Raw genomic sequence first — 26,917 nt, 5'->3', positions numbered from 1 at the left:
GAGGGGCGGAGTTTAGGAGACTAAACGACTGGAGAAATCCTGCATACATCACCAGACAGAAGATCCAATTATGATGACATTCTGATCAAACATGACCAGATCAATACGTGCAAGTGCAAAATAACACATGCACAGATGCATTTGGAAAACAGATGTGTGATTTAGATTTTGAGGTGACCTGCAGTTCTCCTTCCAGCATGCTGAGGAGGAAGAGCAGGTCGTCTCGTGAGAGGTCTCGGCTCTTGGCTGAGGTTCGCTCTCTCTCCGCTCGCCGTCTGCTGTCCATCAGGTTCCTCTGGACGGTGGCCATGTCTTCATGAGCGTGTCTCATCCCAGGACTCTCCTCGTGCTCGGACATCTGCCGCTGCGCTCGTCCTCTGACCGGAGACAGCTTCCCCTTCACCGCGTCTTCCAGCATGATCGAGCACCTGAGCGGGAAACAGAGAGGATTGTGGGAACAGCACTTACAGTTTTTTCAACTGCTTACAAATTATTCAAAAGTTTGCCTTTTTTTTCAAAACTTTACACACAAATCCAAGAATTGCACACAAATGTAAAACGCCTCTAATCTCTTGCAAAATGAAGGTCTGCATTCAAAATATCACAAACACATCTCAAGAGCAAACATTTGCAAACACATTTTGTGTGTTACATAGAGAATTGTGTGTTGTGTTTTGCAAAAAGTGTTTTATGAGTCAAAAGGCTGATGATTAGTGTATGTTTTGCAGATTTGGTGTGTTCTTCTGCTGTTTGAGGGACAGCTTTCAGAAACTGTGTGACAAGTGAAGAGTTTGTGTGTAAGCAGATGAAAAAACTGTACTGAACACCACATGACATATGAACCACATCACAGCGTGCAAAAGCTCACCACAGATTCAAACTTTTAAGCTCCTCTCTTTGTGGACGTGACATGAAGCGTTTTCATTTCTATTGTAAAATAGCATAAAGCACATTTTACGAGTAGAGTTTGTTCTTTATCTCCACATAAAAGCAGCAGAAGTCTGTGAAACGAGTGTTTGCACTGCATGTTCAGACCGATCAGCGCTGATCCATTAATAAAGCAGAGATGTACTTGGCACACACACACACACACGCAGAATGAATCAGTCATGATGTCATCTATAAAAGACAGATAACAGCCGTGGATCTGACTGAACTTGCAGGACTAAACAATGCCTGTCATACAAACACAATGACAAAAATTGATTTTCACACTCAGTATTTCTATCTTGTTTCCATTACAAATATCTAAACATCCTTTATTATAGACACATGTACTGGAACAGCCAAATTATTTAAGATATAAAGATATAAAGTCCTGTTTTCAGAAAAAAAAATGTATATATATTAGGGGTGTAACGGTTCACAAAATTCACGGTTCGGTTCGATACGATACACTGGCGTCACGGTTCGGTTCGGTACGGTTTAGATACAGCAAAAAGAAAAAATTGGCAGATAAATTTCCTTGATTTTTAAAAAATGTTTTATTTATTAAAACTAACAAAGTATGTTTTTTTTTTTTACATTGAACAATGATGGAGCTATTCTTTACCCATCTTCTATAGTGTTTTCTTAGCAGCATACTGTATAAAACAAAAACAGCTCCTTATAAAAAAAATGAAAATGTTATATTATTGTAGTAGTTATGAACAAATACAAAGATGTAACTTTTTATATGGAACTCTATAACTCTTTATATTGAGTGTGTTTTTACTCAATTGGTTCTCTATAGGGCTTATGTTTTTTGGAACAAAGCAGGAATTACGGTCTGTCTGAAATGGGCTCGTGAAGGAATATTGTAACGGGGCTCAATTACATTAAGCATGTTCTTAAAACCTACGTTTTCCACTACAGAGTACAGCCTTTCACACAGGACGCGGTATGCGCGGCGCTTGCCGCTGGGTTCAGCGTTGCCCTTCAAATACAACGCGATTTGCGCTGCGCTGCGCTATGGCGTAGGCGGAGTTTTAAAAACTTTGAGCGGGAGCTCTATCATAGTCTGTTGTTCCTTGAATGGAGATATGTCTACATGACACAGCTTTCCTGACGATGTCCCTATACTACCTCAAACTTGTATCGTACAGCTCAGGAAATTCTGACACACACAGTACTGTACTAGCAGTTCTTTCATTTTGATTTCCATGTTTGTTTTGGATCCTTTTGGTCACGCTGGTAATCGTCACAGTGCGCAGCGGCAAAAGTTGAACTATTTTGAACTTTGACCGCGGCGTGCGCGCAAGCACGCAAATGATGCGCACCGCTGCGCTTGCGCTTTTGGTCGACGCAGCAACAAAACATCCTTGCGCGGAGCAAGCTATTGAGATGAATGGGTTTTATAGCGCAGCGCCGCGCATACCGCGTCCTGTGTGAAAGGCCCATAAAGGCGCTCGCTCACTTACAGGGAATCTAAAGTGCACCCAAACACCAGACCTGTTGGTTATTGGAGGATCTTCTATTTCTGGTCTGTTAAATGCATTGGCCATTTTGCAACGAGCCTTCAGCGTGTATTACTGAGTGAGCGAGCGCCTGACTGAGTAGCCTAACATAAACATATAAGTTGGTGTTTTTTTCTTCTTCGGGGGTGTCAGGGGCATTGCCTGTTACGTCGTTTGGGTTATTGGGCTACCTTGTTGAACGCATATCATTATATTTCACAATTTTTTTTTATTTTCCAAATATAATTATATAGTCCAACGAACCTTTCGGTCCATAATGCGTACCGCTTACCGAACCGAAAGCCTCGTACCGAACAGTTCAATACGAATACGCATATCGTTATACCCCTAATATATATATATCAAAATGAAGCAAGTTTATGTCACGGATCATAGATCTGTGTGTTCATTCTGCATGTCTGTTTTCTTGTTATCTGTCTGATTGCTTATTCAGCATTGCTCCAGCAATCATTGGGCTGATGAGCTAATCAGCATGGCTGCACCTGATGCTGGTTCTGTCTTGTCTTTATCAGTCTTGTGGTTGTTACTGCATGTTGTTAGATCGTTGTTCGTAGTTGTTGATGCTGGTCTTGCTCTCAGTCCTCAGATCACTCTTCTTGCGCTCTGCCAAGGAGATCGCCCAGTGTGCTTCCACGCCTGTTCCTTGGAGAATTCTCTGGGTTAGTTCGGGTCAGTGCCTCATAGTCTCCATGTTACAGAGACAGCTCACTGATTCACCAGCTAACCGATTCACCAGCTCACCGGTTCACCAGCTCACCTGTTCACCAGCTCACCTGTTCACCAGCTCACCTGTTCACCAGCTCACCGATTCACCAGCTCACCGATTCACCAGCTCACCGATTCACCAGCTCACCTGTTCACCAGCTCACCTGCTCACCAGCTCACCTGCTCTATTTTCTTGTTCCCTGCTGTTTTGCGTTGTGGCAAATAAACTGTTATACTTGCAATTGGATTTTGTGTTCTTTTACGTGACAGAACGATCTGACCAAGATGGATCCAGCAAGTATGGCGAAGCTGAGAGACATTCTCACCAGCAGCAATAGTCGTTTTGCACAGCAAGAGGAGCAAATCATGGCTACTGGTCGTGCAGTGCAGGCACTCGTCACGCAGGTCTCAGATCTCACCACTCAGGTCAGACAGTTAAAACCTGAATCTGCCCAACAACCCACTGCGCTTAATCCTCTGACGTTTCCACCTGTGGATATCACCAACCGACGCATTGAGCCTCGTCTACCACCTCCAACTCTTTATTCCGGTGAGCCCCTGTTATGTCATTCATTTTTGACCACTTGCTCTCTTCACATTGCTCTCCAGCCTTCGTCTTTTCCTACAGAGGAGTCCAAAGTGGCTTTTATCATAACTCTGCTTTCTGGACGAGCGGCTCTCTGGGGAACAACGGTGTGGGAACAAGGACACCATTGCTGTTCTTCATTCCAATTGTTTTCCGAGGAGCTCAGGAAGGTTTTTGATCGGGCTGCATCTGGCAGGAAGGCGGCAAGGGAATTGGCGGAGTTACGCCAAGGAGATCGGTCGGTTACGGATTATTCTACCGAGTTTCGAACATTGGCGGCGGAATGCAACTGGAACCAAGAAGCGCAGTGGGACATTTTTAGGCATGGATTGGCCGACCGGATCATTAAGGAGATTTACACCCTGGAATTACCCACTTCACTCGACGGATTGATCGATCTGGCCATCCGAGTGGACACCAGACTACATCAGCGTGACCAGTTTGCAGCCATGGCAGAGAAGACAGCCGATCACCGCTTTGATCCAGAACCCATGCAGGTGGGCAGGGCTCACCTTTCTCGAGAGGAGAAGGATAGGCGTAGGAACCTGGGGCTGTGCCTATACTGTGGTGCCGCAGGTCACATCGCTGCACAGTGCCTGGTAAAAACCAGAGCCCGTCAGTAAGGAGGCTACTGACGGGCGGAGTCACCACTCAGAAGTCCTCCTTCCCTGGTAACTCTGCTCTCGGTTCAAATACGGAGGGGCCGGGAAATTTTCTCTTGTAAAGCACTGGTGGATTCTGGCGCAGAAGGTAATTTTTTGGATTGTGGGACAGCGTCTAAACTGGGTATTCATTCAGTTCCACTTAGTCCACCTATCTCAGTCAGTGCCCTCTGTGGTCAGTCGCTTCCACCCATCACTCATGCCACTGAGTCGGTGAATCTTATCACTTCGGGCAACCACACTGAGACCATTTCTTTTTATATGACTGATTCCCCTTTGGCTCCTGTGGTTTTGGGTCACCCCTGGCTAGTGTTACCAACCCCAATATAAACTGGCAACTAAGCACAGTCTCATCCTGGAGTGAATATTGTCATGCATCATGTTTGTTGTCTGCTTGCTCTTCTGTGTCTTGTTCTGTGTTGCAGGATGAACATGTGGATCTGTTAAACGTGCCCGCGGAGTATCTTGACCTGAAGGGAGTGTTCAGTAAGTCCCGGGCTGCTTCTCTTCCTCCGCATCGTCCTTATGATTGTGCAATAGATTTATTGTCAGGTACTTCTCCGCCTAAAGGCAGGTTATACTCACTTTCCGTACTGGAGAGGGAGGCGATGGAGAAATATATTTCTGATTCTCTTGCAGCCAAGATCATTTGTCCTTCTTCTCCTGCAGGTGCGAGATTTTTTTTTTTGTGGAAAAGAAAGATGGTTCCCTGCGTCCTTGTATCAACTATCGAGGGTTGAATAGTATCACGGTAAAGAATACCTACCCTTTGCCGTTGATGTCTTCAGCCTTCGAGAGTCTGCAGCGTGCTTCCTTTTTCACAAAATTGGATCTTCGCAATGCCTATCATTTGGTTCGCATAAGAAAGGGGGATGAATGGAAGACCGCTTTTAATACCTCCAAGGGGCATTTTGAGTATCTTGTTATGCCGTTTGGGCTCTCTAATGCTCCCGCGGTCTTCCAGGCACTAGTCAATGATGTGCTGAGAGACATGGTTGATCAGTTCATATATGTCTACCTGGATGACATTTTGATATTTTCTAATTCTCTCCAGGAACATGTTCAGCACGTCAAGGTAGTGCTTCAGAGGCTGCTAGAGAATGGGCTTTTTGTCAAGGCGGAGAAATGCATTTTTCATGCACAATCTGTTTCTTTTCTAGGGTACATCATATCATCCGAGGGATTACGCATGGATCCCAACAAAGTTCAGGCTGTGGTAGATTGGCCAACCCCAGATTCCCGCAAGGCCCTGCAGAGGTTTCTGGGCTTTGCCAATTTTTACCGGCATTTTATTCGCAATTACAGCCAGCTAGCCGCCCCTTTGACTGCCTTGACCTCCGCCAAGATGACGTTCAGGTGGACTAGCGTGGCGGAAGCTGCGTTCTGCAAATTAAAGAGTTGCTTTGTTTTAGCTCCCATTCTGGTGGCCCCTGACCCCTTCCGTCAGTTCATGGTGGAGATCGATGCGTCAGAGGTGGGGGCTGGTGCGGTTCTTTCCCAGCGTTCTTCCGCGGATGGTAAGGTTCACCCTTGCGCATATTATTCTCATTGTTTTTCTCCTGCCGAATGTAATTATGACATTGGTAATAAAGAGTTGCTGGCAGTTAAGCCCGCTTTGGAAGAATGGTGTCATTGGTTGGAGGGTTCGGAGGAACCCTTTATAGTCTGGACTGACCATAAGAACCTTGAATACATCAGTTCTGCTAAAAGGTTAAATTCTAGGCAAGCTCGGTGGGCCTTATTTTTCAGTCATTTTTGTTTTTCAATTTCTTATCGTCCAGGTTCTAAGAACGTTAAACCTGATGCCTTGTTCCGTATTTTTGATAAATCTGAACGCCCGTTGTCTCCCGAGTCTATAGTGCCACATGACATCGTGGTATTTGGTATGACTTGGGAGATCGAGTCGAAGGACCGTAAGGCCTTGGAAGGGGTAACGCCTCCGCCTGGATGCCCACCGAGTAGTTTATTTGTGCCAGAAGAATTACGGTCTGAGGTCATCCGTTGGGGCCATTGTTCCAAAGTAGCTTGTCATCCAGGGGTAAATCGTACAGTATTTCTTGTCAAACAGCGGTTCTGGTGGCACTCTATGGCCCGGGATATACGTTATTTTGTTTTGGCTTGCTCTGTCTGTGCCGCTTCTAAGGTTTCCGATCGACCCCCTGCTGGACTCCTTCAGCCGCTGTCGGTTCCTTCAAGACCCTGGTCCCACATTTCGCTAGATTTTGTTTCGGGACTCCCGCCATCGCAGGGTAACACGGTAGGTTTGACCGTGGTGGACCGGTTCTCGAAGGCAACTTATTTTGTTCCTCTGCCCAAATTACCCTCAGCCAGAGAAACAGCGGTTGCTGTCATTGATCACGTCTTTCGTATTCATGGCCTCCCGGTAGACGTGGTCTCTGACAGGGGGCCTCAGTTTGTTTCCAAATTTTGGAAAGAATTTAATCGTTTGTTAGGGGCGACTGTTAGTCTTTCTTCTGGGTTTCATCCCCAGAGTAATGGTCAGACGGAGAGGGCCAACCAAGATTTGGAACGGATATTGCAGTGTTTGGTGTCTCAAAACCCATCCTCTTGGAGTCAGCAACTCTCATGGGTGGAGTACGCACACAATTCTTTACCAGTGTCATCCACGGGCCTATCTCCGTTTGAGTGTAGCATAGGTTACCAGCCACCTATCTTTCAGAGTATGGAATCCAAAGTCACGGTCCCCTCTGCTCGCGCTTTTGTCCAAAGGTGCCACCGCACCTGGAGGAGGGCTAGAGAAGCCATCCTCCAGGTGGGGGCGCGCACCAAGGCCCAGGCCGATCGCCACCGGTCTGAGCCACCCGTCTACGTCGTTGGTCAAAAAGTGTGGCTTTCATCTAAAGATATTCCTCTCCGTTCTGTCTGTAAGAAGCTTGCTCCCAAATTTATCGGCCCGTTTACTGTCACCAAGATTATTAGTCCAGTGGCAGTCCGCCTCAAACTTCCTCCTGCGTACAGGAGAATTCATCCCGTCTTCCATTTCTCCAAATTAAAGCCCATTTTTCGTGCTCCCATTAATCCGCCTGTCCCAGTTCCCCCACCGCCGCGACTCGTAGATGGGGAACTCACTTATTCGGTAAAACGTATTCTGGACTCGAGGCGGAGGGGATGCGGATTTCAGTACCTGGTGGACTGGGAGGGTTACGGTCCGGAGGAGAGGAGTTGGGTTCCCGCTAGGGACATATTGGATCATTTGCTTATCGATGATTACAATCGCCAGGTGGGTTCCTCTGGAAGCGCCAGGAGGCGCTCCTAGGAGGAGGGGTACTGTCACGGTTCATAGATCTGTGTGTTCATTCTGCATGTCTGTTTTCTCGTTATCTGTCTGATTGCTTATTCAGCATTGCTCCAGCAATCATTGGGCTGATGAGCTAATCAGCATGGCTGCACCTGATGCTGGTTCTGTCCTGTCTTTATCAGTCTTGTGGTTGTTACTGCATGTTGTTAGATCGTTGTTCGTAGTTGTTGATGCTGGTCTTGCTCTCAGTCCTCAGATCACTCTTCTTGCGCTCTGCCAAGGAGATCGCCCAGTGTGCTTCCACGCCTGTTCCTAGGAGAATTCTCTGGGTTGGTTCGGGTCAGTGCCTCATAGTCTCCATGTTACAGAGACAGCTCTCCAGCTCACCGATTCACCAGCTCACCTGTTCACCAGCTCACCTGCTCTATTTTCTTGTTCCCTGCTTTTTTGCGTTGTGGCAAATAAACTGTTATACTTGCAATTGGATTTTGTGTTCTTTTACGTGACAGTTTATGCTTTCAACAAGAAAAAAATATCTCCTGATGGGGTCAGAAAAATATCTTATTTCTATTATTTTCCCTTTGAATTAAGTAGATTTTCTGGACCCATTGGCAAATATTTTTTAAATAATTTTTAATATTTTTTTCAAAATCAGAAATAAATTTAATGTCTTATTTTTATTTACTTACGTTTGTACTGTTTGTACTTTGTGTTCTGAAAAAAAAAAAAAAATACGGAGTAAGAAAATCATATTTGCAGTGCACAAATGGTTTTTAATTTAATTTTCATGAATTTGTCCAGTATTGTACCCAGCCAGTAAAAGCCAATCATGTATTTTCCATAGACCTTCATAACACATCTTTAATTGTGAGTATATGAGTATTAAAAATAATTGTATTAAAAGCGTCTGCTAAATGAATAAATGTCAATGTAAATGGATCTTCCACTGAAACATCAGTTATTCAGGTTAGAACTATTAGAGTTTATGTTCTCTTGTTAGGATCTCTGTCATTCAGGCGGAGGAACTGAACTGTAGGTCATAGGTCAAACAGGAGCTGATCTCAGATCAGATGACATCATCGCTGCAGCACACACACACACACACACACACACACACACGGGTCAGAAGGTGAGAACACAGGTGTGACTAAACACACACACTACACCTCTTTCTCACACACAAACACACACACACACACACACACACACATTCCAGCAGGCTGATGTCAAGCAGGAGAGAGAGACGGACAGAACCGGTCTGTGTGTGTGTGTGTGTGTGTGTGTGTGTCTCTGAGTGTGCGTGTGTGTGTGTGTGTGTGTGTGTGTGTGTGTGTGTGTGCTGATGGTCATAGCGTGAGCAGGGTTTACTCTCATCTGTCAGTTTTATATGTTACATAATCAACAGCACAAAAGATTGAGAACAAGAGTTTGCGAATGGCATCCGGCCCTCAGGCTCTGTGTGTGTGTGTGTGTTCAGTTGTGTAACTGCTTATAAGGTGTTTTGTTCAGAGGTTTGTGAGAGTAAATCAGTTCACACCCGTTTCTCTTAAACAAAGAATAAGATTAGAATAAGAAGTCCAGCGTGGAAGTTTGATGAGGCCCCCTGGTGGCTCCTATAAGCTGTTGTCATTCATAAACATAATTCATGTAAATTACTGTTCATTTTTAGTATTTCTTATGCTTTTGTTACATCTGTGCATTTTCTCACAGACCATGAATAATGTCACCTGTGATTATTTCAGGCTCCTATCTGCTCCCACATCAGAGATATCAACCCCAAATGAGGGGAATTTTAAACCATTTCAGATAAAAAATAAATAAATAAATAAAAACTATACTTACTGTAGATGCCACCTAAAAGCATCAGGACTTTACCATGTTTGGAGCCGTTGAGATGGACTGACCTCATGCACAGACCAGCAGACATACTCACAATCTTACGTCTGAGTACATTTAAAATGTTCCAGAAACCACAGCGGAGATAAAACAAATAGAGTAATCAAGATATGACGCGCTGTTTACAGAGCTGGATTACAAAAAAACTCTACGAGGTTGAGAAGCTGTACTTTAGTTGAGAGGAGACATCATTATATCAACCAAAGCAGACCCACTGCAATGTTTGTGAAACGTTTCATTTAGGTTCAACAATTGAGTCGATGCACGGGAGTTTCTCATTAACACAACAACAACTGAGCGAGCAGCACGCACGTCTGACGTCATTTACAACTAATTACTTTTGAAAAGATATGAAAATTAATTCAGCAATAGTTAAAGGAATAGTTCACCCAAAATAGCTGAAAATGTGCTCACTCTCAGGTTATCAGAGATCAGGATGAGTTTGTGTCTTCATCAGGTTTGTAGAAATGTAGCATTGCATCAGTGTCTCATCAATGGATGCTCTGCAGTGAATGGGTGCCATCAGAATGAGAGTCTGATAAAAACATCACAATAATCCACAGCACTCCAGTCCATCAGTGAACATCTGGAGAAGACAAAAGATGAAACACATCCAGCATTAAGATGATTTTAACTCAAACACATAGAGTCTATAATCCATAATAACACTTCCTCCAGTGAAGAAGTGTTCTGGTCTGAATCAGGAGAGAAATCTGCACAGATCAAGCAGCGTTTAAACAGATCTAAACTAATCTGTGAGAGACAACAGCAGATGCACTTCTTCACTGGAGGAAGTGTTATTATGGATTATAGACTCTATGTGTTTGAGTTAAAATCATCTTAATGCTGGATGTGTTTCATCTTTTGTCTTCTCCAGATGTTCACTGATGGACTGGAGTGCTGTGGATTATTGTGATGTTTTTATCAGACTCTCATTCTGACAGCACCGATTCACTGCAGAGCATACATTGATGAGACACTGATATACATTTTCAGCTAATGTTTATTTTTGGGTGAACTGGTCCCTTATATATTTAAAATAGAGCTCAAATAGAAGCAGATCTACAGATCTGGATTAATTTATAATGACATCATTCAGAAACATGAAGGAGATCTCTCTCTCTCTCTCTCTCTCTCTCTCTCTCTCTCTCTCTCTCTCTCTCTCTCTCTCTCTCTCTCTCTGTGCTTCTCAAATTTTGCTGAAAAACACTTCTGAAGATAAATGACAGCCAGAAAATACCAGGAAGGATGTGATTATTAAAAGACTGTCTTCATCATGTATCTGAGAAATGTGGCACCTCAGTACTGACCCGGATTCTGCTCATTCCTCAAACGAGACTGACGTTCATCTAATGAACTACGACACGGCCGGAGCTCAGATCAGCAAACGCCATCACACACACACACACACACACACACACACACACACACACACACACTCTCTCTCTCTCTCTCTCTGAGTTTGACTCACTGCTGCCATCTTCTGATCACTGAGCTTATAAATCATACAGAATGAGTTTTTTTGAGAAAGTAAAAATGCACAAAGTTTCCTGTGAGGGTTAGGGTTAGGTGTAGGGTTGGTGTAGGGCCATAGAATATACAGTTTGTACAGTATAAAAACCATTACACCTATGGGATGAACACACTTTACACAAAAACAAACAAGAGTGAGTGTGTGTGTGTGTGTGTGTGTGTGTATGTGTGTGTGTGTGTGTGTGTGTGTGTGTGTGTGTGTGTGAGTGTGTGTGCATGTATGTGTGTGTGTACTAACACAAGACTTCCAATCCTGCTCTTTAAAATTACTTACAATTACCATAATCTGTTTCTTAACATTAAGGAGGAAAGCTTTGAAAAGGGTAGCTAACAACTTTCAGATTGGCACATTACTAAATTTCATATTCAATATGCAATAAAACTATAAAAACACACAGAGTTTCAGATCAACTCACCCTTCATTACACTAGCAAAGGTTTTCAGTGTGTTTGTGGAGTAAGAGCAGGGCTTCATTTGTACCGGAACAAGCCGGATCCGGCACCTCATTTTGGCGGATCCCCCTCCTCCAGGGGCGGCGTTTCCGTATGGCAGACAGATATGTGCCGTGAAAAATTAACCAAAATTTAATTTCTCTATTATAATTTGTTATTATTATTTTAAATCAGAGGGTTTTACAAATATTTAACCAATGATAAGTATTTAAAAGAGCTTTTCAGTAAAACTTCATTACGCCATTGGATCCTCAAGCTCTCGCGAAACCTCGTCACTCCCCCCGCCTCCACTCAGATTGACACGCGCGCACAGCTGGAGGAGACAGATCTCCGCTTATTCCCCAAGCAAGGGTAAACACATAACTGTTTGAATACAGCATTTCCTTTACTCAAACACTATGTCTGTAAAGGCTTATGTCTTTGTGTGTTTGAAGACTGGAGAAGTACGTTTTTTGCCATCTAGCCAAAATAATTTTGTACGTTTTGAATATCCTCCTGTGCATAAGCGCTTTATCATTTATATCATGAGACATTGGCCAAGTTTACAAAACAACAAGAAAAACCAAGCGCCCATATAGCAACAATAAACGTTATATAGCCTGTAAAAGGTGATGATAGCATATAATGCGCTGCACTTTCCTCAGATGCGGACAAAACACAGATCTCCTCATTCACGGCCAAAGACCTTGTTAACTCCATTTGAGCTTGTTTTTCATATAGCCTGATGTTAACTGCACGTGTCTGATACAACACCGACACTGACGACGCAGTGTTTAATATTTGACCCCCCCCCTTTTCTTTCATTTCCCCCGGTGTATTTTAGTAGAGTGTGCCATGAAACTGTTTTATTTGTCAACAACCATCAGATATCATATTGTGTGTATTTGGTTGCTTAAACTCAACAAACTACAAAAAATAACTCTTATATAGGCTAATACTCGCGAGGCGGCTTGATACGCGCAAGCTTTGGATGTGACTGTGAGGGCACATACAGCATGTGGAGCGCACGAGTACCAAATGGCTTAAAATACTTAAAAGGTGAAAAAAAAATTTTTGTGACAATGCAACAATTACCCGATTATTCAAGTCAAGTGGCAGTTCTGTCAGCTGTCCCGATCGAAATGCGAGTGAGTGTTGTATCGCAGCGTGCAGCAGGTCGCTGATGCGCTGATGAGAAGCGCTCCGAGAGAGTTTATGGTTTCGAATGACTGATTGAATCTTGTTTGTGTGGATTTATTTTGTTATTCAAACCTACAAGCTACGTTGAATAAATGCAGGAATTTACCTCTTTATAAACTTGAAAGCTGCGAGAATTATTAAAACCACAGAAATGTAGGACCTGATTATAACTATTACACAGAGATTTGAAAAATAAAATTCCACAACTTTTTCAAAACGTTTTTAGGCCTGGAAATTGTTGTTTTAAAATCGCATGGCATTTCATGACCTTACAGACCCTAAATGCAACTGATGCACGCTCTTAAAATCACTCAAACTGCAGCAATGTGATTGCGCGAATGTTCCGTTACCTCTCCCTCCTGTAATCACATGCCGGATCCGTTCCCCCGCTTTGTTCCGGGACCTCGCAATTTACAAATTAAGCACTGAGTAAGAGGTGCTTGTTCCAATAGATTTATTATGATTTAATTGTCATTATTTCTCCACAAAAAAGTGGTGTTAAATGTACTTTACAACAGTCACTTAGCAAATCTGTAGCAAATTTATCAAATAACTTACACAGAAATGGCATGTAAAGTTTTGTATTAAAGGGGTCATGAACTGAAAAACCAACATTTCCCTGATCTTTCACATGTAACAGTTCATAATACTTTAAAAAAAACATCCTGTATCTCGAACTCAAAACTTCCTTGCTAAAAAAAATCTTATACTGAAGGCAATGTTCTACTCTATGTTGTAGTAGTGTGGATAAGCTCCGCCTCCACAGAAAAAGATCAACACCTGCTTCTACACCACTGCCTGTTTAGCCCCTCCCACTGATACTTCACCACTACCTGTTTAGCCCCGCCCACTGATACTACACCGCTGCCACAACTATTTGCCGATCAAAGCAGTAAGTGTTTACTTCTGAGTTTATGATCATCCATGCCTATTCAAACAGCGTGCAGGACAGAAAATAGCCTAATACTTTTAAATCATGATGCTTTTAAAAAAATCTTGATACAATTATAAATGTACCTCAGAGAACAGTAGAAAATGCACCTTTAAATGTGACATTTTGAAGTAGAGAAACTGAAATAGTATGTTCTTGTAAAACATTCATTAATCTTTGCTTATAACTTTGAAAGATTATTTTTACAATGTACAGTGTGCAGCTCACATTGAGCACAAACAGCATGATCAAAACGTGCCATAAACATCCAGAACATAATGCATGAGATACAGTATCCCACAATGCACTGCGCAGACCATTTCCTGTGTGATGATTCAGAGTTTGCTTCATTTATACAGGAAATTGCATCACTTTTCATTATCTCAGCAATGTTAACTGAAGTGATGAGCTCATGAGACAAAAGCGATGAAAACATTTATATCATTGTATATTGCTCAAGATACAATTGTTTTTAAATGAGCGGGCAATGAACAGTAAATACCGTGCAGTGTTCAGTAGTGAACTAGTGTTCAGTGTGTGTGTGTGTGTGTGTGTGATTACATTCATCTGTAAACAATGAGAAGATCATCTCTCTGGATCATCTTTCACATCTGTTTTCTTCTCATTGTGCTTCATCAGATCATAAACAGCTTCAGCGTGTTTCTGGAGCTCTGAATGAGTCTGATATGAGTTTCTGTCTGTGATTAATTACTGTCTGAGATTCATTCATTAATGGCAGTAATTAATGCAAGAGCTTTATTAATGAATGCATGTCTGAATGAGCAGGTCCAACGAGAGTGGAACTAAAATTTCTACAACAGAAAAACCTACAGCAATGTTTCAGTTTCAGACATAGAATAAACCCGTGCATGTGAATCTGCCCTTATTTGTGACGCTCTGAGTCTGTCTTCAGTGCGTATGATCAGCCTGCAAGCCTCCCGGCTAAAATTAAGGTCACCCGAAACCCCCACACTGAGCAAAGGGTGTGAGACGCACAAAATACCGGCTACACGGCAAACCGGACATATGGAGCGTGTGCACAAACATGACATCCATACGCTGGATGAGTTTAGGCTGTTCAACACGGCAGCATCCTGATTGATTGTGTCTTTCACAGCACTATCTTTAGCATCTGTCTGAACACCTGCACCTCTGAAGATATCAAGTGTTACACTTTCCATTAACTTCTGCTTACGACTGGGCAATGTGACCAAAAACCAAACACTCTTCATTTTAATCATGGCACTGATACACTTACAGTTAGTTCACAGCATGCCAGCTCTTCATAGCGAATATGCAGAATGAGTTTTAGGATGAATATATATATCCAAAAATGTATTACACATTTTTATTGGCTATGCAGTATATATGTTAATATATGAAACTGTCCTATTTTTAATAGGTTTTTACTTAATATGACAATATGTTGCATATAAGGAATTGGAAATCTCACTTTATAATGGAGTCTAACTTTACCAACCATGTATACTAAGTATCTGGCTTGATGGTTAATATTTTGCTCAATATGTAAATGATCCCATTATTCAGCTTTAAACTGACGTGACTACAACACATTTAGGTATTATTATAATTAACATTAACATCATGAATTGTGCTTTTAAACAATGTGTCTGTAAAAAGAGAAATACAAATAAAATAAGGCTTATTGGGAAAGAATCTGTTTGAGTGGATTTGCTTTACTTGTGCAACCACACATATATTCCTGTAGAACAGATGCAGATGGCTGATTTATCCTTTGACTAGTTCATGTGTAACTGGATCTGTAACTCTGTTTCTGATCAATAGGTCATGAAGGGAGCGCAGCAGAAGTGATTCTGCTGATGTGCATCGTCTCATTGATCAGCTCCGTCTGCAGGAACATCTGCCTGCTCTTCACTGGAGTCTGCTGTGTATTGATCCAGACGGAAATCAATCTCAAGCGTTTAGCATTTCATTCAGAAAGTGCTGGAACAATGAGGACTGTACGCAATGACACGAGACACTAGTGCACTGCATACTGTGTACTACATCTGCAACAGTGTGCAGCATATAATCAAACTAATATCATGTCATATGATCATCTCATAAAAACACTGCATTGTTAAGTCAGTATTATGTAACTTAAAAAATCCTGGCTGATATCATTTCTGTTTTAAGGCCCGTTCACACAATAAGAGTAAAAAATTATTAAACAGTTATCATTATGATCGTAGTTAACGTTACAGTTATCGCCACAGTCATCAATATAGTTCTGGTTCACGGAGTGGGCCTTTGGCCTTTAGTGGTCACACTGGAAACGGAGGTCAGGTCAGTGCAGTGCATTGTGGGATACAGTGTTCAGCAGCAGATCTGTGGATCCACACACACACACACACACACTGATCATCTGATTAGAGAGCGCTGGTCAAACCTCAGTGATCATGCAGCTCCTCGTGTGTCACACAGCTGTGAGGCAAAGACAGAAAATAGCTTGGTAATTGCTGCTGTCATTTGATGAATGCCAGAGGGGAACAAGGCCACACTGACACGCAGAACCCCGCTGGTCAGATTTAGGCCTCTGATCCCCGCTAACAAAGGAAATTATGATTGGCACACAGTGAGCGGCCAGTTTGACCGATCAGAGCCCGATCCATGCAGTCACAGCCGGTAAATTTATCCAGACGGGAAACTCACAGTGCAAGACGCGCTGATGTGGGGCATTTCAATGAGACGGCTAGAACGACACGGAATCATTTCAGTGTGTGAAAACATGATTTCATAAGATATTAAAGGATAAGTTCAGAATAAAACTTTGCTGATAATTTATTCACCCTCATGTAAGATGTTCATGTCTTTCTTTCTTCAGTCACAAACAAATGTAGTTTTCTGAGGAAAACGTGCAGGATTTTTCTCCATATAGTGGACTTCAGTGGTGACCAATGATTTTAAGGTCCAAAATGCAGTTTCAAAGATCTCCACATGATCCCAGCTGAGGTATAAGGGTCTTATCTAAGAAACCATCAGTCATTTTCTTAAAAAAAATATATGTATACTTAGTTAAAGTGTCTTCACACATTACGTAATCCTGCTGGAAAGGTCACACAAGATTAGTTCTTAATCCGTGTACTTTGGATTAAAGCTCCTTCTCATTTATCCTCCAACTTTAAAATCATCTGACATCGTTAATTATTTTTTTTTTTGTAAAGGGCAATTACTTTTTTTGGATGTTGGATTTGTAAAAACTGATGTGCTTCTGCCTGCATCACACATGTGATGCATGTGTTGTATATACATGCAGTATACATGCAGACTACACAGTGAGCCTGTGCACACACACACACACACATCACACGCACACACACACACACACACACACACACACTCGACACACACATCACACGCACACACACACACTCGACACACACATCACATGCACACACACACTCGACACACGTCATTTAATGTATCATTATACTGTAATTATTGTTGTATTTATCATTATAGATATAGATTACAGATAATGTTGTATGTATTGTAATGTTAACTGGAATAAAACTAAAACAGTTAATGTTATAATTTATTTAAGGTAGCATTAACTTTATAGTTTATTGAAGTTATTGTTATAATATATATTAGAATATATATAAATATATATAATATATAATAAAGTTATCATTGTAGTTATCAATAGAGTTATAGTTATTGTTATCATTACAATTAACGTTATATAGTTATTTATATCACGCGTGACATATATGCTGCATAAATCCCATTATCCAGAATAAGCCTCAGCTAATCAATGTGTGAGATGTTCGGTGAGCGTTTGCTCCTCTGACCGCTACAAATAGAGTCTTTTTTTTCCAGAGCGCTGGAAACTGATCCTTGATCTAAAATGGAGCATGGCTGACCGGAGCGCTGCCTGATTCCCTGACCAACATCAGACTTACATCAGACCAACAACAGACTAACATCAGACCAACAACAGACTAACGTCAGACCAAGATCAGACTAACGTCAGGCCAACATCAGACTAACAACAGGCCAACATCAGACCAATGTCAGACCAACATCAGACTAACAACAGGCCAACATCAGACCAACATCAGACTAACGTCAGACCAACAACAGACTAACATCAGACCAACAACAGGCCAACATCAGACCAACAGCAGACTAACAACAGGCCAACATCAGACCAACATCAGACTAACGTCAGACCAACAACAGACTAACATCAGACCAACAACAGGCCAACATCAGACCAACATCAGACCAACAACAGGCCAACATCAGACCAACAGCAGACTAACGTCAGACCAAGATCAGACTAACGTCAGGCCAACATCAGACCAACGTCAGACCAACATCAGACTAACAACAGGCCAACATCAGACCAATGTCAGACCAACATCAGACTAACAACAGGCCAACATCAGACCAACATCAGACTAACGTCAGACCAACAACAGACTAACAACACGCCAACATCAGACGAATGTCAGACCAACATCAGACCAACATCAGACCAACAACAGACTAACAACAGGCCAACATCAGACCAACATCAGACCAACAACAGGCCAACATCAGACTAACATCAGACCAACGTCACACCAACATCAGACTAACAACAGGCCAACATCAGACCAACAACAGACTAACAACAGGCCAACATCAGACCAACATCAGACCAACAACAGGCCAACATCAGACTAACATCAGACCAACGTCACACCAACATCAGACTAACAACAGGCCAACATCAGACCAACAGCAGACTAACGTCAGACCAAGATCAGACTAACGTCAGGCCAACATCAGACCAACGTTAGACCAACATCAGAGTAACAACAGGCCAACATCAGACCAACAGCAGACTAACGTCAGGCCAACATCAGACCAACGTCAGACCAACATCAGACCAACAACAGGCCAACATCAGACCAACGTCAGACCAACATCAGACTAACAACAGGCCAACATCAGACCAATGTCAGACCAACATCAGACTAACAACAGGCCAACATCAGACCAACATCAGACTAACGTCAGACCAACAACAGACTAACAACAGGCCAACATCAGACCAACATCAGACCAACATCAGACTAACGTCAGACCAACATCAGACTAACAACAGGCCAACATCAGACCAACATCAGACCAACATCAGACTAACGTCAGACCAACAACAGACTAACAACAGGCCAACATCAGACCAACAGCAAACTAACATCAGACCAACAGCAGACTAACGTCAGACCAAGATCAGACTAACATCAGGCCAACATCAGACTAACAACAGGCCAACATCAGACCAACGTCAGACCAACATCAGACTAATGTCCGACTAACATCAGACCAACATCAGACTAACAACAGGTCAACGTCAGACCAATGTCAGACCAACATCAGACTAACGTCAGACTAACATCAGCCCAACATCAGACCAACATCAGACTAACGTCCGACCAACATCAGACAAACGTCAGAACAACATCGGACTAACGTCATGTCAAGATGATACCTTAGTATCACTAAAATACTGTTATAGTTTTCATTTGAATTCGATTTTTTATTATTTTCAATTAAATTAAATGCTGTTAAAACTGTTATTTGTAGTAATTTTGCTCTGTGCTTTTGTCATTTTCTTAGTTTTTGTTTCAATACATCTATGCAGTTTTTTTATTTTTAGTTATTTCAGAACATCAAGTGAAACTAGTCACGTCACCTTCATTTATACTTTATATTTATACATGTATTTAACAATACAGATTCTGTCAAAGCAGCTTCACAGTATCAGTATGAAACAGTATGAAACTAGATGAAATTGTCAAAACAACACCCAAGCAACCACCCAGAATATAGGTTCTCATAATATTGAAATATTGAAAACAGATTTAATAGCTCAAAATCTGAAGTCTTGAAGTTTCAAGAGGTGTCCATGTGAAGCTGCAGGAGTTTGTGTAAAGCACCAGGATTTATCCTCAGTGATTACAGCCTCAAACCCTGAGCACCAGCAGTGTGAATCTGTGTTATTAGGCCGTGTTTGACGTCTTTAATCCAGCTTGAAGGTGTCCAAACACTAATTAACGACATCTGCTCCGCTTCCCCAGTCCTGTCAATCACACTAACCAGAGGACGCTTTAGCTGCGATAAAACTCTGTCTGACACACATTTCACAATCCTCATGACGTGGATGCTGCGTCACAAGAACCGACACAGACCAGTCCAAATGGTCTACTAGCAGTTAGTAACTTTGCAACTACATGTCAACTAGCAGTCATTAGATTATTAGTACACTGTCTGTACTAATATGCCTAACCATGAGCATAACTTCTGCTAATGCTTGTTTTCACGGTCAGTCGGTCACAGAAACAGCATACAGAAGGATTTATTGATCCTCCAGAAGCATCTGTTCCTGCTCCTCACTCAACTACTCCTTCATCTGGACGAGATGAAGCTGTTAAACACAGGAGAAGAAACCGAACACATGAGCTGATCAGATCACTGATAATCCACCTCGTCTCAGATCTGCTCAGCTTTTCACAGCAGAAGGTCTGATCGCTGACAGACCGTGTGTCTGGATCTCAGTAGATTAAAAACACTCGCCTGTCTCTTCAGATTAAACACCGCTCCGATGAGTTCAGGTGTTCACTGCAGATCATGTCCATCAGTGTTGGGAAGGTTACTCTAGAAATGTAATCGGTTACAGATTACAAGTTACTCTAAGATGTAATAAGTAGTGTAACTATTAAATTACTTGATTAAATTAAAAATGACTTAATTGAGTCACTGGTGTGAATGTATGCGGTGGCTCTGGAAGCACATTTAGTAAGTTTGAGCTTGTTTGTGGATCTCAGAGCACATGGTGAGAATGACGGGATCTTGGCCAAAGCGTATCAGTGTCTCATCTGTCTCACACACACACACACACAGCGGTGAAAGCTTGAAACCTAAGCACTGGATCTGAGCATGAGCTTCAGTCCATGTGCAAAAGAAGAAGCAGAATCCACAACAAAACCACTGACGCACATTACACACTCACACTAACAGCACTGTTTCTAGAAAGCAACTTACAGTGTTTTCAGCTGCTTGCACACATTCTGAAATGAAATGAAAGGATGCATTTATATAACACTTTTCAAAACTTTTAATAACTTTACACACAAGACCAAGAATTGCACACAGAATGTAAAATGTCTCTCATCTCTTTCAAAATGAAGCACTGCATTCAAAATATCACAAACTCATCTCAAAAGCAAACATTTGCAAACACCTTTGCCATAATATTAATTCCTGTTAGATGTGTGTGTTACACAGAGAACTGTGTGTTGTGTTTTGCAAAAAGTGTTTTATGAAATTGAAAACTGAGTCAAAGTCTGATGATTAGTGAATGTTTCGTAGATTTGGTGTGTGCTTCTGCTGTTTGAGTGTCAGCTTTCAGAAACTGTGTCACAAGTGAAGATTCTGTGTGTAAGCTGTGGAAAGAAAACTGTAAAGCAGACAATAAACAAGTCATAAGAAAATAACAGATGATGAAAAATGTATCAAATTGAAAATATTGAGCTGTACAGCAGCTCTACAGAAGACAAGAGTCATTATTCAGCTCAGTGCGACGATGGCCCGGTTATTTTAGCATCATTGAGATACTATTATAATTCACGTCTAGTACGTGTTATAGCTTGATATTTATAATTAACTATAATTATTAGAGTACACCTTGCAGATGTGATAATCAGCAGCTACACCGTCCTTCATCATGACCTCAAAGACAGAGACACCTCACCGTCTGCAGCGTGTTACCTTCAGAAACATGCATCCATTCATGCACAACACACACACACACACACACACACACAGATCGCAGCATGTGAAGCCTCTCACCTCAACTCCTCTGATCTCACACCTCTTCTCTTCTCCTCCTGAGCGTCTGCTGCTGTGATCCAGTCACATTCAGAGATTCAGAGCGAGTGACAGACAGAGAAACACAGAGAGAGAGAGAGAGAGAGAGAGAGCGAGAGAGAGAGTGAGAGAGAGATAGAGAGAGAGAGTGTGAGAGTGAGAGAGAGAGAGAGACGGTAGGGGCTGCAGTGGGTGGAGAGACAGCGAATATCAGAGCTACAGTTAAATATAACACACACACACACACAGAGAGAGAGAGAGAGAGTGTGTGTGTGTGTGTGTTTGTGTAAGTGAGAGAGAGAGAGAGAGAGAGAGAGAGTGTGTGTGTGTGTGTGTGTGTGTGTGTTTGTGTGTGTGTGTGTGTGTGTGTGTGTGTGTGTGTGTGTGTGTGTGTGTGTGTTTGTGTGTGTGTGTGTGTGTGTGTGTGTGTGTGTGTGTGTGTGTGTGTGTGTGTGTTTGTGTGTGTGTGTGTGTGTGTGTGTGTGTGTGTGTTTGTGTGTGTGTGTGTGTGTGTGTGTGTGTGTGTGTGTGTGTGTGTGTGTGTGTGTGTGTGTGTGTGTGTGTGTGTGTGTGTGTGTGTGTGTGTGTGTGTGTGTGTGTGTGTGTGTGTGTGTGTGTGTGTGTGTGTGTGTGTGTGTGTGTGTGTGTGTGTGTGTTTGTGTGTGTGTGTGTGTGTGTGTGTGTGTGTGTGTGTGTGTGTGTGTGTGTGTGTGTGTGTGTGTGTGTGTTTGTGTGTGTGTGTGTGTGTGTGTGTGTGAGTGTGTGTGTGTGTGTGTGTGTGTGTGTGTGTGTGTGTGTGTGTGTGTGTGTGTGTGTTTGTGTGTGTGTGTGTGTGTGTTTGTGTGTGTGTGTGTGTGTGTGTGTGTGAGTGTGTGTGTGTGTGTGTGTGTGTGTGTGTGTGTGTGTGTGTGTGTGTGTGTGTGTGTGTGTAAGTTAAACATTTTCTCAGTTATATGCAAATGTTACTTTTGAATGTTTTCTGAACATTCCAAAAACAAATAGCAACATTTTAAAAAACTGTAACTGAAAAAACAAAGAATGATGAATGATGCATAAATAGATAAATGAGAATGTTAGTAAAAACAGATGAGACTAAATGAACATTGGATTAATGTTTGAGAGAAAGAACATTGCCTGTCAGCGGTGTGTTTAACTGAGCGCAGTGTTTCTGTGTTGTGTGTTTGTTTACGATTCTCATAAAACACACAGCTGTTTGGTCATTTGCTCTGTTTTCATGGACACGCTGTCAATCACACCTGTCGTCCTTCTCACAGAGCAAACCATGAGATTACACTGATGGAGCCACTGAGGGCCCACAGGAAATGACATCACCACAGTCACATGGTCATTTGTAAGCCAGTGAAATTACTCAAAGAATAACACGAAAACATGTCACTGTAACGTTTCTCAGACAGGGGCTTGCAAAAGTTTGTGATTGTTTTATTTTTTAATTGTATTAACTAATTAAATCTAAATATATATATATCTTATATTTTTTTTACATTATTCTTATTATATTAGGAAAATAACAATAAATAATAATTTTTATTGGGTCATTAAATGATAAATGATCATATTAGAAAAAAAATCTGTAAAATCTCTGAAAAAATTACTTTTTTATAATTAGTTATAATAATAATAATAATAATAAATAACTGAATGAATAAATAAATACAATAATATAAAAGGAATTACGTTGTAATAAAGATTTGTCATTATAATTAACAATTTTAATTGTCAAAATAAAATTACTGAAATATTACGTTCAAATCTCAGGTGGACATCTTTATAATTAGAGATATAATTCACCTTGCAGCTCAGCTCCTTCTTTACCACGACAGACTGGTACATCAGCCGCATCACTGCAGAAGCTGCACCTATCCGTCTGTCAATCTCCCGCTCCATGCTTCCCTCACTCGTGAACAAGACCCCAAGATACTTGAACTCCTCCACTTGAGGCAGGAGCTCTCCACCAACCTGAAAGGGACATGCCACCCTTTTCTGGCCGAGAACCATGGCCTCGGACTTGGAGGTGCTGATTCTCATCCCAGCCACTTCACATTCGGCTGCAAACCGTCCCAGCGCACACTGCAGGTCCTGGCCTGATGAAGCCAACATGACAACATCATCTGGAAAAAGCAGAGACAAAATCATGTGGTCACCAAAGAAATCCTGTCCATAAAAATAATGAACAGGACCGGTGATAAAGGGCAGCCCTTTACTGGGAACAAGTCTGACTTACTGCCGGCAATGCGAACCAAGCTCCTGCTCCAGTCATACAGGGACCGGACAGCCCTTAACAGAGGGCCCCGGACCCCATACTCCCGGAGCAACCCCCACAGGAGATTGCAAGGGACACGGTCGAATACCTTCTCCATATCCACAAAACGCATGTGGATTGGTTGGGCACACTCCCATGAACCCTCCAGCACCCCGACAAGGGTATAGGGTTTGTCCAGTGTTCCACGACCGGGACAAAAACTGCATTGTTCCTCCTGAATCCAAGGTTTGACTTTCGTCCGAATTCCGAACATGGTCCACTTGGACTCAATGTCTCCAACCTCCCTCGGAATCTGGTCGAAGCTCTGTCGGAGGAGGAAGTTGAAAATCTCTCTGACAGGGGACTCAGCCAAACATTCCCAACAGACCCTCACAATGCATTTGGGTCGGCCGGGTCTGTCCAGCTTCCTCCGCTGCCATCGGATCCAACTCACCACCAGGTGGTGATCAGATGTCAGCTCTGTCCCTCTCTTTAATCGAGTGTCCAAGACATACGTCTGGAGGTCAGACGAAACAACCACAAAGTTGATCATTGACCTCCGGCCTAGGGTGTCCTGGGGCCACGTGCACTGATGGACATTCTTGTGCTTGAACATGGTGTTTGTTAGGAACAAACTGTGACTTGCACAGAAGTCCAATAACAGAACACCACTCGGGTTTAGATCAGGGGGGCCATTCCTCCCAATCACGCCCCTCCAGGTGTCACTATCGCTGCCCATGTGAGCATTGAAGACCCCCAGTAGAACGACGATTGGAGCACTTTCCAGTACCCCTCCCAGAGACTCCAAGAAGGCCGGGTTCTCTACACCAGAGGTTTTCAACCTTTTAGGACATGCGCCCCCCCAAGTTTATCTAATTTTCTTTGCTCTCGCACAAAACGGGGATGTGCGCTCAGATATACGCTGCTCTCGCCCGGAGACAGTGTGCGCACTTAAAACGTTTCTCTCCTCTGGCTCAAACTGTGTCCTGTGCACGCTCAAATCTCTCTGTGCTCATGTGCTATAGATATTAATTATTTTCGCACCTGAATTAAATGTTGTCAAACGTTATCATTATGCACTTTTAAAAAAGTAGTCCAAAAACAGATTTGTGCAGGGCTTTTGATTGATTTTTTTTATTGTTGTATTTTTGTTTTAACATTAACTGGTTTATTGTAGCTACCTTGTTTTACTATATCTCTATTTTTGTTATTTTCTTTGCACATAGGCTACTTTGTTTACACTGTTTTAAAGGGTACTATAAATAAAGCTTCAACCAATCAGACCTCCACAACTGACCGATGAAAATACTACATGAAATATTATTGAGTGAACTGAGCCTGGAATTCTTTTGACAATCAAAGATGGATCTTTAATATCTTTCCAGTTTATTATTATTTAGTTATGTTCATGAAATAGAAATGGCCAGGAATTGGGTTCTTGGATGATTTGTACATAACTTCTAAAGAAAATCCATGCGTGAACGGAAGGATTTGTGCTCCCGCATTGTATTAATGTACTTTTGCGCTACAATAATGCGCTCTCGACATTTGGATGCTCTATCACACCATGTGAGTACCGCATTGAGATGTCTTGTGCTTAAATTACTTAAAATTACTTTAGTGTTTAAAGTGTCAACACGTCAATAAGCGCGACTGATACTCGAGCCAACTCTGCTCTACCTGTCGACTAGTACCGTGAGTCAAATTGCCCCCTAGTGGATGGCTAAAGATTTGCTTACTCATATGACAGACACAAATGACAGTAAGAGACCTATCCCCGACCTGAAGGCACAGGGAAGCAACCCTTTCGTTCACCGGGGTAAACTCCGACACATGGCATCTGAGCTGGGATGCTATGAGCAACCCAACACCAACCCGCCATCTCTCAGAGTCCAGCCTCTCTCAAGGGGAGCGGTTTCAGAACCCGATTATCTCCTGTCAGTACCTCTCAACCTCCCGCACAAGCTCAGACTCGTTCCCCCCCAGCGAGGTGACAATACACTTCCCTAAGGCCAGTTTCTGTGTCCAGAGATCAGGTCATTTGGGCCACTGCCTTCGACCGCTGCCCCATCCACAATGCACTAACTCCTTACAATTCAAACAGCTGTATCTCAGACAAATATTGTCCTCCTAACAAACCAAACATCAATGGAGAGATTATTTATTCAGCTTTCAGATGATGCATAAATCTCTTTTTTTTTTTTTGGTGCTCCAGGGTCACACACTAGTTAATATTTCATGGGGAATTGAAGTTAATATTTTGAGCGGCTGGGAGAAGTGCCGAGCTCAGGCTGTTGCTGATGTTCTCCTCACTGAGCAGGGGTACTAAAGATAACCAGCTCCAGCACATTCCCTGCATCCCTGACCCCAGATCACACACACATCTGAGCTTCTCCGTGAATCCCGTCAGCTCTCGGCCGGGGTTTTTCCTCTGACCGCTCCCTGCGCTCATACTCAGCCCCAAAAGTTTCCAGCTCTCATTTCTAGGAGGCTCTTTTCTATTTGCGTCTCTCATCTAATTCAGGAGCTCGCTGCACCTGAGGGGACGAAAACAACCAACTAAAATTATCCCTTCTGTTCCTCTGGACATGTCCTGACCGCTCCTCTCTCAGAGTTTGATCTGAAAGTCATGAAGCAGTGAGTTCTGATCCACCTCGTGTCGTAATGAAGTGTAAAGCGTGAATATATATGTGTGTTTGTGTTTGTCTTTCCACACGAGATGAAATTATGTTCTCAGGGGTCAGGGGTCACAGGGCAACAGGTTCAGTGTCTCTGCTTCATCAGATCTACATGGTTTTATCCTGCCTGATCATCAGCGAGGGACTCGGCCCCTGGAGGAGCGGAGGGGCCCTTCACAAACACATTCCTTACATAAGACTACAGGGAAATAGCTTCAGAGGTCACAGAGGTCAAGCATGCTTTTCTGCTGTTGATATGTGAGCACTACACAAGCTTTAATATCATCAGCTGGAGATTGGAGCATCAGCCAATAGCAAGTTACCTTTTCCATAAAATGACCATTTTGCTCTAAATATTTGGTTGAACATCTATTAAACAGTAAAAATCATACTAATAAAATTATTTCGGCATATATATCATGAAATAACATTAATG

General features: G+C 42.4%; 2 protein-coding genes across 6 annotated transcripts in view; both read right to left on the bottom strand.

The window, feature by feature from the left end:
* Positions 1–21,720, bottom strand: part of LOC132122540 (filamin A-interacting protein 1-like) — a 46,889-nt gene extending 25,169 nt beyond the window's left edge. The window contains exons 1-2 of one of the 2 annotated variants that reach the window (XM_059532913.1): positions 21,526–21,720; positions 179–428 (exon numbers count right to left, since the gene is read on the bottom strand). In XM_059532913.1, coding sequence (XP_059388896.1) covers positions 179–418 — 240 coding nt within the window. In that variant the 5' untranslated portion in view covers positions 419–428; positions 21,526–21,720. Of the gene's footprint in view, positions 1–178; positions 429–16,069; positions 16,086–21,525 lie in introns of those variants that run through there. The other variant, XM_059532914.1, reaches the window with a different exon arrangement.
* The window catches only part of cpxm2 (carboxypeptidase X (M14 family), member 2), a 268,101-nt gene that overhangs the window by 163,612 nt on the left and 77,572 nt on the right, over positions 1–26,917 (bottom strand). The gene's annotated exons all lie outside the window — the stretch shown is intronic.

Source organism: Carassius carassius, chromosome 40, assembly GCF_963082965.1.
Source record: "Carassius carassius chromosome 40, fCarCar2.1, whole genome shotgun sequence".
NCBI classification, from domain to species: domain Eukaryota; kingdom Metazoa; phylum Chordata; class Actinopteri; order Cypriniformes; family Cyprinidae; genus Carassius; species Carassius carassius.
The sequence above is the reverse complement of the archived record's forward strand: the minus strand, read 5'-3'. Positions and strand labels throughout refer to the sequence as shown.